This window comes from Pipistrellus kuhlii, unplaced genomic scaffold (genome assembly GCF_014108245.1).
Source record: "Pipistrellus kuhlii isolate mPipKuh1 unplaced genomic scaffold, mPipKuh1.p scaffold_m20_p_1, whole genome shotgun sequence".
Classification (NCBI taxonomy): domain Eukaryota; kingdom Metazoa; phylum Chordata; class Mammalia; order Chiroptera; family Vespertilionidae; genus Pipistrellus; species Pipistrellus kuhlii.
In genome coordinates, this window is record NW_023425404.1 from 46,457,619 (window position 1) to 46,474,959 (window position 17,341).

Genomic DNA, 17,341 nt, shown 5'->3' on the forward strand with positions numbered 1-17,341 from the left:
TTTAGCTTAGGACATATATGGTTATGATTTCCCTTTACTCTCAAGTATCACTGCCTTTGTATTTAGGTGTATTTATCCCATATTAAATACCTATCATGTATACTTCAGTAACTAGGGTGAGGATGAGAAGATCAGGAAATGTACTGGTCTTGCTTTTGTATATGGAGATACGCTATATGTATAATTACTAGTTAATGGATGAATATACAAATACTAACTCTTCTCCTCAGTTTAGGTGTTTAGAAAAGAAGCAGTAATCTAAGGAGGCATTTGAGTTAGATGGCATGTAAAAATGCGGCTGCCTGTTCTGAACAGTTGAAAGGTTGCTGGTTCAATTCCTGGTCAGTGCACATGCCCAGATTGTGGGTTCATTCCCAGTTAGGCATGCAGGAGGTAGTCGGTAGATGTTTCTATTTTATATTAATGTTTCTCTCTTTCTCTTTCTCTCTAAAAACCAATAAAAAATATTTTAAAAAATAAGTAAAAATGTGGCTGCCTGAGCACAGACACAAAGACCAAATGAGAGAGAATCTAGAGTGGTGCCCAAGAATCAGGAGTGGTGTGGAGAGAATGAATAAGGTAGAATCATCGTTGGCAGCAGTGATGGGAATTTGTACAGTTTTCTAAAAATGATTTCTAAGAAACAGGAAGGCAAATAGAGATGAAGGACATGAGTAATATGATCTTCTGGTACAGAAGTTAATACCTTTACATGTTTTAGGTCATTTGGTCTTCTCTCATCTCTTCTCGAGACCTGTGGGCCATGCTTAAATTTTTTGGAGGGGGGCCAGGAGAGAATGGGAAGATTTCATTTTTGTATGTATGAGAAATGTTTATTTGTGATATGAACAGTGTCCAACTTGTTACTTCTGGAGAATTTGGAAGTGGTGCAAAAGACAACTGCCATTCTAAATTATATTGATTGTATTTATTTTAATATAGAGCTGCATTTTCAGCATTTGAAGTTTCTAAATTCTTTATTCTTACCCCACTTTTCTGCAGATACTGGTCTGAGCATGCCCAGTGATACTTCACTCTCTCCAGCAAGTCAGAACTCTCCGTACTGTATGACACCTGTGTCACAAGGCTCTCCAGCTAGTTCGGGGATAGGCAGTCCAATGGCGTCTTCAACAATAACCAAAATCCACAGCAAAAGATTTAGGGAGTAAGTTTTCTTTTTCCTTAAATATAGTTTATTGATTTTTTTACAGAGAGGAAGGGAGAGGGATAGAGAGTTAGAAACATCAATGAGAGAGAAACATCAATCAGCTGCCTCCTGCACATCTCCTATGCCCTTAACTGGAATCGAACCTGGGACCTTTCAGTCCACAGGCTGACACTCTATCCACTGAGCCAAACTGTTTAGGGCGAGAGAGTAAGTTTTAGTCTCATTACTGAGTTTGAATTGTTTATGTAGTTCTGAATATAGTATTGTCATTATTACTTGGTGGGTTGAGCAGATAAAATACTAAAGATCTTTAAGTTGTTTCAGATATAAAAGCTGATTTTGTTATATTTAAAGCATTTGCCTTCCATCAGTTATCAATGTTCATGTGAAAATAAGTTGGCTGTAAATATATTCTTTTTATATTAGATAATGTTTATATCCTGGAAATTTGGTCTGTTACATTGTATATATAAAATTCTGTGCACTATTTGATTTCCCGCTCCAAGTGCTTTTGCTTTTTAATTTATATTATTGACCCTTCAAAAAAACCCTCTCTAACCCCAAGCTCAAGATTCAAAAACCCTATTACATTATGTGAAACTATTACATAAAGCTATTTATTTTGAGCAAATATTTCTAAGTTTTAAATTGGCAATTTGTGAATAATCTTGAACTAACAGTTATTGCTGTGAAGGATTTTAGAATTTTAACATTCTAAAATGGGGCGTACAGGAGGCAGCCAGTAGATGAATTAATTTTTTGCCTTTGTGCAGATGAATTAATTTTACCTTTAAAAATGACAATGAACAAGTTCCAGGGTGAAATAAAATCTGTGTGAATCCAAAGCACATTGGTTTGTTCTGCTCCTTTTCTTTGTACTATTCTTTTGAGCGAGTACTTCTTGATTTGGGGAGTTAATTTAATGTTAAATAACAGATGTGAAGCAAAGGAAACTCAGCACATAAAATGCTATATACATACCAAATAAACAGCTTAAAGAAAAACAGAATGAAGAAAATTGCATTTTTGATGTTCTGTTCTTTAATTTTGCATACTTTAAGATAGTTGATCTTTCCTCAGTCTGTCCAGTTTTATCTTCCCTTCTGAAGAATGTCATAATTGTACTTATTTAAACATTTTTCATATAAACGGGGAGGGGGGAAATTCCCAAAGCAGACTTTTTTTTTTTTTTTTTTTTTTTTTTTACTGAAAAAGGGCAGGCATAGATTTTTCTACTCTATAGTGTAATTAGAAGTAGAAATTTGCTTATGGAAGAGATTAGGGTTTAGAACTTGAAAAGTACAGTATATTAAGAGGAAATAATTCCTAAAATTAAGTACTATAGCGGCCTCACACTTATTTCCTTTATTATTATTATTATTATTATTTTATATTGTTACCATAAATAGAACAAAGAACCTCATTCAGTTGCTTTGATGTTTTGGTTTGAATTTAATTACTGAGTTATCCTCCCTGGCCGTAGTTTTTGGAGTTAGAAGGACCATTGACGTTATCTTAGTTGACTCTGTATTTTATGGTTGAGGGAAAACAATGCCTAGATATTGTGACTTATCCAAGAGTAAAGGATGAATTATTGGTATTAGAGTATTCAGTAAGCATCTACAGTTACTATATTTCTTTCCTATTTACTAGAAGCATCTTTATTTTTTTTTAATGTTTTTTGGGGGTTTTTTAATATTTGATTTTTACAGAGAGGAATGGAAAAGGATAGAGAGCTAGAAACATCGATGAGAGAGAAACATTGACCAGCTGCCTCTTGCATACCCTCTACCGGGGATGTGCCCACAACCAACGTACATGCCCTTGACCTGAATCAAACCCGGGACCTTTCAGTCCGCAGACCGACGCTCTACCGCTGAGCCAAACCAGTTTTGGCTAGAAGCATCTTTAATATTCATTTGAATGAAGTATCATATCTCCTTACCAAAAACATACTTCTTTTTTATCTAATAAGCAGGCTAACATTTTATTTATATTCTCAGGAATTTAGTATTGGGAATTTAGATAGTACCTCCTTGAGGTTGATCTATCCTTTACGTAAATCTCCTGTAATTCAGGAAAACTCTTCTGTTTTTCTAATTGACTGAAGGAATAAGATACTTTCAAGATTTAATAGTTTTATGAAAACCTCTGACTTGATCTGTTTCTATCCTAAAGTAATTTTATAGTTGCAGAAAAGTAAATCAGGACAAACTTATTTATTTTTTGTTTCCTTTATAGGTATTGTAATCAGGTTCTTTGTAAAGAGATTGATGAATGTGTGACTCTTCTTCTTCAAGAGCTTGTCAGTTTCCAGGAACGAATCTATCAAAAGGATCCTGCAAGAGCAAAAGCGAGGAGACGGCTGGTTATGGGTCTGAGGGAGGTTACCAAACATATGAAGTTAAACAAGATCAAGTGTGTTATAATTTCTCCAAACTGTGAAAAAATCCAGTCAAAAGGTATGAACATTTTACTTTTGAAGTATTTTAATATTTATTTAATGTAATCATAGGATGTAAAGTCAATTTTAAAATGGAAGTCATATGACTTAGCAGAGTTTAGGTATGAGGCATAATATTGAATGTGAGGAAAGAAAATATCTTTCAGTACTTGAAATTAAGTAATAAAATTAAGATTGGATTGTAAAGAAAATTCCCATCTATGGACTACCAGTGAAGGCTTTAATTTGGGCCAGCCAAGTGTGCCCTCTGTTATAATCAGAGTGGGGACTAGTAAGAGTACATTTCTTTACCACTGCAAATATATTCTACTTTTTAACCTTTTTACATTACCTTTCATTACCTTTTGTCTTGCTTATGATGGAGATTTGCCCCTTAGAAACCAGAAGTTAATACAGAGGTTCTTGGGTGAGCTGGCACACAAGTATTCCGTACTATGTCATGTACCCTTATTTGTACTTTTTCATGAAGTTGCCACTTTGGGTGATTGGAGTAGACAAATGCATCAAGTAGCAGTATTAGGCATGTTCTGCATTAGGGGACAAATTCCAATAAAATAGTAACGTAATATTACATGTGATAGGTTGCTATTTGAGCTGAGAGTTTGAATAAAAGAATCAACCACTATTAACAATTTTAAACAAATGTTTATTGTATAGAAATTTGACTCCTGATATGCTGATTCCTATGGATACTAGGGAGTTGTGGAATTTAATTGGGGAGAAAGAAAATATGTACATATATCCATAAATAGTACAAATTCAAATAGGGAAAATGTATGGAATAGCATAAGTGCCACAGGCCTTCATAGAGTTCTTTGCTGCTGTGCTTTATGCTTTAATGTTGGGTGCTAAAATAGCTCTATTTAGAAAACAATTATTCTAAACCTTTGGATGTTTTGACTTTCTCAGGTGGACTAGATGAGGCTCTCTATAATGTTATAGCCATGGCCCGGGAGCAAGAAATTCCTTTTGTGTTTGCCCTTGGGAGAAAAGCTCTGGGACGCTGTGTGAACAAGCTGGTTCCTGTGAGTGTAGTGGGAATCTTCAACTACTTTGGTGCTGAGGTAAGACTTTGGAAGACACACCCTCTTTCACTCGCCCTGCCCAGCCCCCTTGACACATGCCATTGTTATATTTAAGCATTTGGAGAAGTGAGATGATAACTCTCCAAGAATGAGAGGAACGTTCTTGAGTGTTACATTTCCTTTTTTAGTGATGAAACTCTTTCATAAGTTAATCCTACAGCATTTTTTGAAAAGATTTTTAGCTCCTATTTCTGCTTCAGTGTTTTTTTTTTCTTCTGGATTCAACTATGTAATACTTGATCATTTATTTAACTGCTGGGTAAAGATTATCCAATATTATAGGTACTATGTAAAATAATAAAATAATTTTCTTCAACATATGTATGTTGGGTACATTTTGTGCTACTACTCAGAGTAGAGAAAAATGAATCTTTTAATCGGAGAGGATGTTACTTTAGAAAATGAAATTTCTAGCCAAAACCGGTTTGGCTCAGTGGTAGAGCATCAGTCTGCAGACTGAAGGGTCCCAGGTTCGATTCCGGCCAAGGGCATGTACATTGGTTGCAGACACATCCCCGGTGGGGGGTGTGCAAGAGGCAGCTGGTCGATGTTTCTCTCACTTTGGGAACTAGCTCTCTATCTCTCTCCCTTCCTCTCTGTAAAAAAATCAATAAAATATATTAAAAAAAGAAAAGAAAATGAAATTTCTAAGCCAGTTGTCAGAATAATTCTGTAACTCTGATACCTTCATCTTCCTCTTGAAGTCAGCTACTACAAAGCTTAACCCACCAAAGCTGATAACAGAAAGCCTATTTAGAGTAATGCTTATTAATATACAATGTTTTAAGAATATTTTATGAAGTTGATTGTAAAGTGTTTTGTGACACCATCCATAGACCATTTTCCCTTTTCCTGACTATATTTATATATCGATATTTAAATGTCTATCCTTTCCTATCCAGTCACCATGTTTGCATATCCCATTTACCCATTCATTCAGTTTCTCTCCCATCACCTGTCTATCCACCTACTCTCTCTGATTATATAATTAATATTTGTGCTCTTACAGTAACCCTTGTTTATGATATCAGTAACTCCAGTTACTGATATCACACTGCCTTGCTCTAGTTTATGTGTTTTTCACCCCCCCCCCCCCCCCAACTGTGAATTCCTTGAGGACAAGTTTAACTAGGCATCTCTGGCACCTTTCACGTTACCTGAGCATGAGTAGGAAATACTACTTGTTTAAAAATTGTGTGGTAAAAGTGTATCTGCCTGCTATGTTAAATGATATGTGAACATTTAGGTAATAAATGGAAAAGAAGAGTCATATATAAAGCCACCTGACAAAAATCAAGGTCAGGAAAAGTTTACATGTTTATCTCTAATTATATTGGCTTCTTACTGAATTATATATATTAGGTTATTTGTATAGTTTTATATTACAGAATGCTTGCCAGTTTCATTTGTACATTGGTTTACTTACTTGTTACTTGAGATAGGTAACTTATTGTAAACCAAGATACACTGTTAAAATGGAGGTAAAGGAAATATTGATATATTATCCATACATAATAATGTAGTACATTGAAGTTTTATTTTCTTTTATTTCCAACAATTTTTATGTTTTATTTATATTTAAAACCAATGTTAATCTCAACATCACATATCCATATGCCTATTTTCCTTTTGGTGGCTTCACTTAAATGCATGATTTATTAAACATTGCAAACACTTATGAAGTCTGTTGCATGTAACATGTAAAGGCTGTTTTTAACAATAGATCCTTCCTCCTTTTATAGGATAAACTAGAGGCCCAGTGCACAAATTTGTGCACAGGTGGGGTCCAGCCGGCCCACCCCGATTGGGGCCTGATCAGGGCCAGCTGGGGGAGGGGCCATGGGTGATTGACTGGCCACGGTAGGGAGGGGGGGACTGCAGGAGATTGGCTCGCTGGCCCACCTGCTATTGGGGTCAGGAGGCTATCGGGCAAGGCTGGCCATTGTGAGGAGCTTGCAGCCTGATGAGGGTGGTGGGAGCTCATTGGGGGCGTGGCCAGCAGGGGGGAGGAGGTGCTACAGGAGCTTGCCTGGCCAGCCCCACCTCCTGTTGGGGTCGGGGGGTGGGGGGGGTGATCATGATGCTTCTTGCTATGCTTTCATTTTGTTATTGTTTATACTAAAATGATAATAACTTAGAAGAAAAAAATTATGCTATGTGGGGGGGGTGTCTTGTGATACTAAATCAAGACATTAAAAAGAGTTGAAGCTTATTGAATTATGATGTAAGAACTACAAAAAATAATTGTTTGTCTCTCTGGTAGCTGTGGAAACTTCATTTTTCTTTTGGATATCAGACTTCATGATTGTTGAAGTACAACTTTAATGCTTATGTGAATTTTGCCTTTTTTTTTTTTTTTTTTTTAACATGAGTATGACCCCAACTGCCCTCCCCTGCCAACTTGGTCACCCCTAACTGCCTCCCCTGCAGGCCCGGTCCTCCTCAACTGCCCTCTCCTGCAGGCCTAGTCACCCTTAACTATCCTCCTCTGCTGGCCATCTTGTGGTGGCCATCTTGTGACCACCTGGGGGCAGCCATCTTTGACCACATGGGGGTGGCCAGATTGTGTGAAAGTGTGAGGGTCAATTTGCATATCACCTCTTTATTATATAGGATCTTAGAGTAAGGGAAACATTGATTGGTTGATTCCTGTACATACCCTAACTCACACCTGGGTATATGCCCTGACCAAGAATCGAACACACCACCTTTTGATGTGCAGGACAGTGCTCCAACCAACGGAGCTACTCTGGCCAAGGCCATTCCTTGGACCCTCCTCTTCCCCCCCGTTTTTTAAATGGTTTATTTCGTGTGTTGTTTTTGTTTGTTTGTTTGTTTTTTAAATATGCATGTTCCCTAATGGGAATCAAAGGGTGACTTCTGGTTCACAGGTTGATGCTCACCCACTGAGCCGCTGGGCCATTCCTTGTACTTTTCTATGTGTGTTTATTCATGATTTTACCTGCATGAGTAAGAATACACTTTCTCCATCTCTCAAAATTGTACCTAGGCATATTTTTCAAGGCCTATATCACACATCATATTACTTCGTGAATTTTTCACTGATGCCCAGCGGTTAGATTTGATACTTTCTCCAAAGGACAAAACACTTTGTAGTACATGTTAAGGCAGTTATAATATTTTTGCCTGGAGTCATAGCTGTCTTTGTTTTCTCCTTTTAATCACATGGAAGGTTTCTTGAAAGCAGAATGGTGGTCTAGTGGTCTTTGTATCCACTATAGTGCCAATGCTAAAGCATGCAGTTGTTGATTGATAAACTCTCCAAGAACTTTTAATATATATCACATGTAGTGACTAGTATTAAACCAGGAAATTTCCTCAGTCTTGTGACCATTAAACAATATATTAAGTTACAAAGTATTTTATAAAGTTCTGTGGTTGGCATCCTGTTTGGTTTTTGTGCTGATTGAAAGTGGATCTGATTCTGAAACAGTGGAGATTTATTGTTAGTAATAGGAATAAAAAGTATAACAAAAAAATGGACTAGTCAAAATCTCTTTCTTTTTAGAGCCTGTTTAATAAGTTAGTAGAGCTCACTGAGGAAGCCAGGAAAGCCTATAAAGACATGGTGGCAGCAATGGAGCAAGAGCAGGCGGAGGAAGCCTTAAAGAATGTGAAGAAGGTGCCACACCACATGGGGCATTCACGGAATCCCTCAGCAGCCAGCGCCATTTCCTTCTGCAGTGTTATTTCTGAGCCCATCTCTGAAGTAAATGAAAAGGAATATGGTAAGTTGTTGCGTATCATAAAAAATGACAAATTTTTAAAAATTTATCTTTATTGTTGAAATTATTACAGATATTTCCTTTTTCCCCTCCGTACCTCCTCTACCCACACTCCCTCCATCCACCTTCCCCCCTGAGATTCCGCAGTCTATGCTTCTATTGTCTCTTGATCTCTTGTTCATTAGATTATACATATGAATGAGATCATGTGATACTTATATTTCACTGACTAGCTTACATGACTTAAATTTTGAAATTATTTTTAGATTATGATAATTGGAAAATGACTTTCCATGCTATTTTTGTTTTTATCTTAGTGATTATTCAAATTTTGCTTAAAATTTTGGTTTAAAAAATCACAGCCATTGAAAATCAGGGGAGTGCCCTACCGGTGTGGTGGAGTGTCAAACTATGAACCAGGAGATTACAGTTCAGATCCCAATCAGGGTACCTGTCCGGCTTGTGGGCTCAATCCCCAGTAGGGGGCATGCGGGAGGCAGCTGATCGGTGATTCTTTTTCATCAATGATGTTTCTATCTCCCTCTCCTTTCCTCTCTGAAATCAATAAAAATAAATTTATAAATTAGGAGAAAATTTGGGACTGATGCTTTCTGGGAGACCCTGAAATTTAGTCACATTCCATAGTCTTAAAAAAGAAAAATCCCAAAAGGATTTTAAAAGCAAAATGCACCTTATTTATGACCTGTAACTTAGTAAATTCTGGGATATTTTATTCTATTTATGCACATTTATTAAAATTTTATATTTACTAAGTAAACAAAAGACCTGAATACTAACTATTCAGTCTAATGTTATAAAACCTCTTAGTGGTTTCCTTGCCTTTGGACTGTAATACTCGGTTCTATCACATTTTGAACATTTAAATTCTCTACTTTCTTGATCTAGTTTCTGTTTTTTTCACCTATTCTTTGTTTTAAATATATAGTATAGCCATCTTTTTCAACTTGGCTTTTTGTCCTTTCTCTTCTTTTCTCTTTTTAATCTGTTTATCTGAAAATTTACCAAATATGTGGTTGCCACCTAAAGTTTAACAATAGAAAACTGAGTGGTTTTCTTCCTTTCTTCTCCCACTTTTCCTGGTCTGTCTGTCATTATAGTAATGTTTGGAATAATTTGACAGCACTACAGACCGAAGACAATATATCAAGATTGTGGGCCTTTAGGGAACTTTTGGTCAAGGACGGCTGGTACTGGAATAGAGGTAGATGTGTTTCTTTGGCTGGAGTGATATTAATTGAAAATAAAGAAGACAAAGTGCCAGCATTTAGAATGAGGACACTCTATATAGTGATATGCCAGATCTCAAAGGCAAACTGCAAGATAAGATAAATTCATAAAGCTGTGGGTCTGGGCAAACAACAGTAATTAATCTTCATTTGGGTACATAAAAGTTATGAAAGGAACCTCTCATGGATTTAGATATTTTTAAAAAGCACCAGATTTAAAGTGTTTAACCTTGGCTTTTTCACCCTCTGTCTGGTGGATTTAGTTTTATCTGATTATATATAAAAATCCCATTCCAAGTGAAAGTTCAGTGAACCCCAAGAATGGTTGAACCCCAAGAATGAATTTAGAGCCTTACCCTCTGCATGCCATATATAGATGCTTTAAAATCATTTTTTTCTTGAGAATTTTCAACGGAAAATATTCAAGAACACCCGAATTGTAATATATTTATTTTTATAATATTCTCTTCAAAATGATTTTTTAAATTAATTCAGAATATCATGGGATGAGGGGATGGTTTCCGTTTTGGATGCGTAGCTGTTAACTGGTTAAAGATTCTGGCCTAATGAACTGATTTATCAGGACACCAACAAAATTAAGTGAAAGAAATCATAACAACTTTGAGAGCAAAGCATAAAGTATTCTCTGTATCAGAAGCATTCAGCAACAAACACAAAACCCACTAATGTGGCCTAAGAAATTAGGATATTTAATTATTTCACAATACCATCGATGTCCCTTGTTTTTGTTCTTTCATTCTCAGTCCGTGGCTTCCTCTTATGCTTATCATCTCATGTTTAAAAATAGCTGCTGTGGCTCTGGGCATCATAGCTGTAGTCAAAAGCAGAAGGTTCAATCAGTGTGCTCCTTTTATCAGCGAAGGAAGATTTCCAGAAGACTTCTTTTGTTTTATTTGGCTAGAGCTGATCATGTTGGTTACTTTTACCATAGCTGCATGAAGAATGAGCAAGAGAATATTTGGCAAAGGGGAATGGGATAACTGATGGTATAAAAGCTATTTTAATTCATCCCCTTGGAATGGGTTCAAGTACATCTCAAATTTAGTTCTGTTAACCAGGAAGACGATGGGTAATGACTGTTGGTTAGAAAACAAACAGTCTTCCATGTCATCCTGGTGCAATATATCTAAAATGTTTTCTTTTGGTTTCTATGGTTTAAAGTAAAAACAAATATGGGAAAGGATGCTCACCACTGGGTAGAAAAGAAAGGCTTCTGTAATAGTCCAATTTTAGTGTCCTTTGTGCACCCCTTACTTTCTTTGCTTATGTTTTTCTTCCACCTTAGCCGAGTGTCAATTCTATCATACTTACATGAAACAAATAGTTTCAGACATAAATCCCAACAAGCCGCAAGTTTTTTGAGAATGGGGACTTGGCACATAATGGGCACTGGATATATAATAACTCACTTACTAATACTTTTATTTTTAAGAGAGAAGGGAAAGGTGGGGGGGGGGGAGGGAGGGGGGGAGGGAGGGAGGGGGGGAGGGGGGGGGGGAGAGAGAGAGAGAGAGAGAGAGAGAGAGAGAGAGAGAGAGAGAGAGAAAGAGAGAAACATCAAGGTGAAAGAAACATCAGTTGGCTGCCTCCCACATGTGTCCTGACCAGGGATTGAACCCAAAACCTGGATATGTGCCCTGACTAGATATCGATCTGCCACCTTTTGGTGTAAGACAATGCTCCAACCAACTGAGCCATACTGGCTAGGGTTGTACTGCAATTTATAGATGAGGAAGCTAAGACGAAGAGGTAACTAATTCGTCACAGTAGGTCTGGCTCTGGAACCTGTACTATTAGCCAGTATGATGCATATTGTCCTGCCTGTTGAATGAATTCTCAGTAGGACCAAACAGTAAGTGTTCAGCAAGCAGTTGTGAGGGAGGACAACCTCAATGTCTAGTCCATTCCTTCTGAGTTTCTTGCTCATCCTCTGCCACCACCTCTTCCTCTGTAGGCTCTTGAATTCAGTTGCTTGTTCCTCTATTATAAAAAAACTAAGACAGCTTCTTTGTGTATGCTGACTGAAGGAATAAATACACACACTTTATCCTCTGACAAACCCACTAGTGACTTGAAAGTTTTTAAAAAGTTAATTTTACAAAGAACCAGTAAACAGAAACAGAAAAGCATGGAAGAGATTAAAAAGCAAAGAAGAGCTTTATTGAATAAGTTCTGCTAAAATAAACAAGTTTTAAGCAGGGTAGATTTGGATTAGTACTATTTCCAGGTTTGTTGGGGTCTTTGATCCTTCCTTTAACTTGCTTCTTCAAAAGGTGATGCCTAGCTGTTCTGTTGTGACTTTAGATTGCCTGCTTCGCTCCTCCACTGCCATCCTCCAGTCCTCTTCTGGCAGCACTTTTACACCTGCTGTGTTTCTCCCCATTGTGTTCATGTGTTTGTATGCTCATCAGTTATTGATCGACCTTCACCTATTACTTTAAGGTGGGAGGGAGCCTGTGGATATGTGATATGACAAGATACTTGATGGATAATTGCACAGTTCCTTGTCTCTGCTTTCAAGATCTATCTCCCTTTGCTTTCTGAAGGTGGCTTTCAGCTCACCTACTAAGTAGGTGAATGCCCAAGACTAAGTCTTCAGAGAGGTCAGCTGACCTCCACTTACTGACCTCTTTCCTTTTTCCTATTCCTTGATTCATTGTCATGGTGGAGGTAGGATTTTTCTAAGACCCCACATGAATTCTTGTAATACTTTTGAAGGAGAAAAAAAGGTTGGGAGGAAATGTAAATATACAACTGAAGTTTTAAAAAATGTTATGCCTTTTTAAAGTTTGTTTTTGCATAATGCATACATGAAATTTTTTTAGTTAATAGGGGTTTTCCCCCTCAGCACTTACTATTAATACATGCCAACCATAGGGAAATACAGATGAGCAGGAGTGGTAATGAGGAGAAAGGGAGGGAGGGGTAAAGAGCAAGTACAAAACAAGTGCTTTGAACAGGATATGCAAAAAAGTATTGTTAGAGTTCAGGTTATAACTGACTGTCTTTCTGAGGAGTGTCAGGAAAGGCTTCACAAAGGATCTGACAGTTTAGATTAGGGGTGTCGAACTCAATCAGAGAAGGGGCCAAAATCTAAAATCCAGCCTTAATCGCAGGCCGAATGGTTTACTGAACAGTCATAAACTGTCATTGTGATGGAAACGCAGCGGAGTGCAGTGATGACAGCGCGGTGCGGGCCACATTGCAAGGCCTGGCGGGACGGATTTGGCCCGCGGGCCTTGTGTTTGACACGTGGTTTAGATGGTTATCAAGAAGGAGGGAGGAGGAATCTGAAAGGTAAATAAGGAAACACATCTCATACAGAAAGAACAGCTATGCAAAACAAGGACTTGTAAATAGAGTATGATTTCTGGGAGCAGTGAAAAATCATTGTGATCCCGAGGGTGGAATGCATGGCTGGGGTTAGAATGAATGGGACCAGAAAGATAGATAAGGGTCGTCATGAAGGGCTTGGCTACAGCAAGCTAAGGAGTTTGGATTACCAGGATACCGTGTTTCCCCGAAAATAAGACATCCTCCGAAAATAAGACCTACTTGCAGGTTTTCTTTTGAGTGAAATATAAGGCATCCTTCCGAAAATAAGGCCCCCCCAGGCTCTGTCTCAGAATGCTATTGCTAAACATGAGAGATTTGGTCCACTGATTCTGAAAGAAATGGAGCCACAAGAAATTCACCAGGAAATTCAGGAATTGGATTGTTATGATGATGTTCCAGAAGATGATGACATGATTGTTATTGAATAAATGAGTAAATTCTTGATACTGTAGGATTCACAGTTTGCTGGTTTGTGTTGACAACTACCATACCATATACAGGTAATAAATTTCCTTTATTTTCATTTAACAATAAATGTGTACCGTATTCTTCTTCATAGAAAAATAAGACATCCCCTGAAAATAAGACCTAGCGCATCTGTGGGAGCAAAAATTAATATAAGACACTGTCTTATTTTCGGGGAAACAGGGTAATAGAAGGCCCATTAGACATTGATGTGACCAATTCACAAAACCAATTGGGTTTTTTAAGTTAGAAGTGACATGGTACAGTTATGAATTCAGTGAAATAAAGACATGTCATAAGGGAGAAAGATAGGATGAAGGATTACTATAAGATTTCTTCTGCTTTGAGACCATGAAAAAGATGTTACTAACCGAGAATGAGACTATAGAAGGAGTTGTTGTTTTTCATGAGGTAGGAGAGAGAGTGGAAAGGACCTGTTTTATACTTTGAAGGCACTGCAGAAAAGGATGTTCCAAACCATGTGCTCTACTTTCAAGTACTGGAAATATGATCTATATTATACAGTTGATAGGTGACAATAAAGTTGAATATATTAATACTAGAGGCCCAGAAAGTGGATTGCACTGGTGGGGTTCCTTGGCCTGGCCTGCAGGGATCAGGCTAAAACCAGCTCTCTGACATCCCCTGTGGGAGGGCACAGACCAGGCCGAGGGACCCCACTGGTGCACAGTTGGGGCCAGGAAGGAACCGTAGGAAGACTCCAAGGCGTTTCTGGAGAGATTTTAAAAGCCCGCATCACAATCACCCAGTCCCAATCGTTCAGACCCCTGCAGCAAGATAAGCTACTGGTCAGAGTGCCCCCTGGTTGTCAATGCACGTCGTAGTGACTGGTCAAATTGTCAAACCATCAAACTGTCAGACACTTATCATATTAGGCTTTTATTATATAGGATGAATAGGCTTGTTTTATCATCATAGCTTGATCATACCTTTAAAATATAATAGCAACTATTATGCAAATAGGAAGGGATTTTTATTTTTAAGAAACCCACAGAAATAAGTGGAACTATATCAAACTAAAAATCTGCACAGCAAAGGAAACCAACCACCTGAAAATGAAAAGGCAACCTACTGAATGGGAGAAAATATTTGCAAATCATATGTCTAATAAGGGATTAAAATTTTTAAAATAACAAGAACTCATACAACTCAATAGTAAAATAAAACAAATCCATAAGCCAGTGAAAAAATGGGTAGAGGAGCTGATAGATATTTTTCTAAAGAAGACATACAAGTGGTCAGCAAACACATGAAAATATGCTCAACATCCCTAATCATTATGAAAATGCAAATTGAAACCACAGTGAGAGATCACTTCATACTTGTCAGAATGGCTATTTTCAAAAAGACAAAAAAAAAATGTCAGCAAGGATGGTAGAGCAAAGAGAATCCTTGTGTACTCAGTGGGAATGTAAATTAGTAAAACCACTATAGAAAACAGTATGGAGGTTCTTTAAAATATTAAAGATAGAACTGTCATATCCAGCAGTTTCACTTCTGTGGTAATTATCCAATGAAAATGAAAACACTAATTAAAAAAGATATATGCAACCCCATGTTCATTGCTGCATTACTTATTTAGCCAAGATAAAGAAATAACCTAAGTGCCCATCATTGGATGAATGGGTAAAGGAGATGTGGTATATTTATACAATGGAATATTCAGGCATAAATAAGAATGAAAGCTTGCTATTTGCAACAACATGGATGGACCTTAAGGGCATAATGCTAAGTGAAATAAGTCAGATGGAAAAAGATAAATACTGTATGACCTCACTTGTATTTTAAATATAAATACCAAGCTCATAGATACAGAGAACAGATTGGAGATTGCCAGAGAAGTGGGTTGAGGGTTGGCAAAATGTATAAAGGCAGTCCACAGGCACAGACTTACAGGTATAAAATAAGTCATGGGGATATAATTTATAGCATGGTGACTATAGTTAATAATACTGTATTGCATATTTGAATGCTGCTAAGAGAGATTTTAAAAGCCCGCATCACAAAGAAAACAATTTTTTAAGTATTTACGATGATGGATGTTAACTAGACTTATTGTGGTGATCATTTTACAGTCTATAGTATAAATATCAAATTGGAATGTACACCTGAAACTAATAAGTTATTTGTCAGTTATACTTCAATAATCCTAATATATAAAAACCCAGGGTCCATAACGACAGACAGAAGGTTCAACTGAACACTGGAAGTCAGTCCTGCAGTCAGTGCTGGGTTGCTGTGGCGACCCAGCACTGACTGCCACCGATGTGTACATGGCAACCCAGCACTGACTATTGAGCGGGCTGCAGATTCGGCCCAGAGAGAGGCCTGAAGAGAGAGGCAGGGACTGATCTGCAGCCTCCATGACAGCTGTTGATCAGCCATTGCTCGCTCTCTCTCTCTCTTGGCTTCGCCAGCAGCTGTGCCTCTATTTCTCTTCGGGCCTCCGCAGCAGCCCCACCTCTGATCAGGCCCGGAGATAGGCCTGGAGACACTGACTGGCATAGAAACTGACCAATCAGAATCAAATCTGGGTGAACAGTGAGGAGCCAATGGCTGACTAGGAAGTGGAGCTTTTGGCGCGCTGACTGGCATAGAAACCAACCAATCAGAACCAAATTGGCCAGCAGGGGAGGGCATTTAGGGGGGATCAGGCAGGCAGAGGCATTTAGGGGTGATCAGGCCAGCAGGGGAAAGCAGTTGGGGGGTAGATCAGGCCTGCAGGGGAGGGCACTTAGGGGCAACCAGGCCTGCAGGGGAGGGCAGTTGAGGGGGCAACCACGCCTATAGGGGAGGGCTGTTGGGGGTGAGATCAGGCCAGCAGGGGAGAGCTTTTGGAGGTGAGGTCAGGCTGGCAGGGGAGGGCAGTTAGGGGCGATCAGGCAGGCAGGCAGGTGGTGAATGGTTAGGAGCCTGCAGTCCCATATTGTGAAAGGGATGTCCGACTGCAAGTTTAGGCCCGATCCTAGAGGCCATGTGGGATTGTGCCTAAACCAGCAGTCAGACATCCCCCAAGGGGTTCCCGATTGGAGAGAGTGCAGGCTGGGCTGAGGCCCCTGCCTCTCCCCCCCCCCCCCCCATGCACAAATATGCACTGGGCCACTAGTAAAAAGATAAAATGAAAAAATGTAAACTGAGAAATAAAAGAAAATAAAGAGGTAGGAGAGCTGTCTTATCTTCTGATTCCTTGTACATTTTTAGTTCTTAACTGACTTACTATCATTAAAAATAATCTGACTTTATCACCACTATATTAGACATAATAATACTTTTTGTTGTTCTCAAAGTCACTTGGTTAGCCAAGCCATGTATATTATAAAACAGAGTTTCACACATGTTAGAAATGCATGAGTGGCTTCTTTTCTTATAAATGGAAATCCTAGTCCCGTTATAGGCCACAAGACAGCTCTTAGGTAGCTTGCTAAGGGAGCATGGTAAAACCAGTCAAATCAGAACTATTTCTGCTGGACATCTTGGCTCTACCATCCGTGACTTGAGCCTAGTACACTTCAGGCCAAAAAAAGTTGGGCAACTTATTGATTTTCATGAATACATTAATATTATTTATAAGCATACCAATGAGCTCCAATTGGTACGGGATCTTTTGCATTTTCAAGCATTAATATATTTACTTTTGCCTCCTTGTTTTTTTTTTTTTTTTATCTTAAATGCACATTTGTGAGAATTGTTTTCTTTATAACATTTAAACTAAAACAATCTAAAGTTTTCGTTTTCCAATCAGTTAGTGAGCCAATAAATTTCTATAGTTTGTTTCTCCCTCTTTTATG

At 38.2% G+C, this 17,341-nt stretch overlaps 1 protein-coding gene across 7 annotated transcripts in view; it reads left to right on the forward strand.

Moving 5' to 3' along the window:
- SECISBP2L (SECIS binding protein 2 like) overlaps nt 1-17,341 on the forward strand; it is a 53,201-nt gene that overhangs the window by 31,610 nt on the left and 4,250 nt on the right. For all 7 annotated transcript variants that reach the window (XM_036442778.2, XM_045582746.1, XM_045582748.1 and 4 more), the window contains 4 exons: nt 1,003-1,165; nt 3,410-3,630; nt 4,542-4,696; nt 8,247-8,466. In XM_036442778.2, coding sequence (XP_036298671.1) covers nt 1,003-1,165; nt 3,410-3,630; nt 4,542-4,696; nt 8,247-8,466 — 759 coding nt within the window. The remainder of the gene's footprint in view (nt 1-1,002; nt 1,166-3,409; nt 3,631-4,541; nt 4,697-8,246; nt 8,467-17,341) is intronic.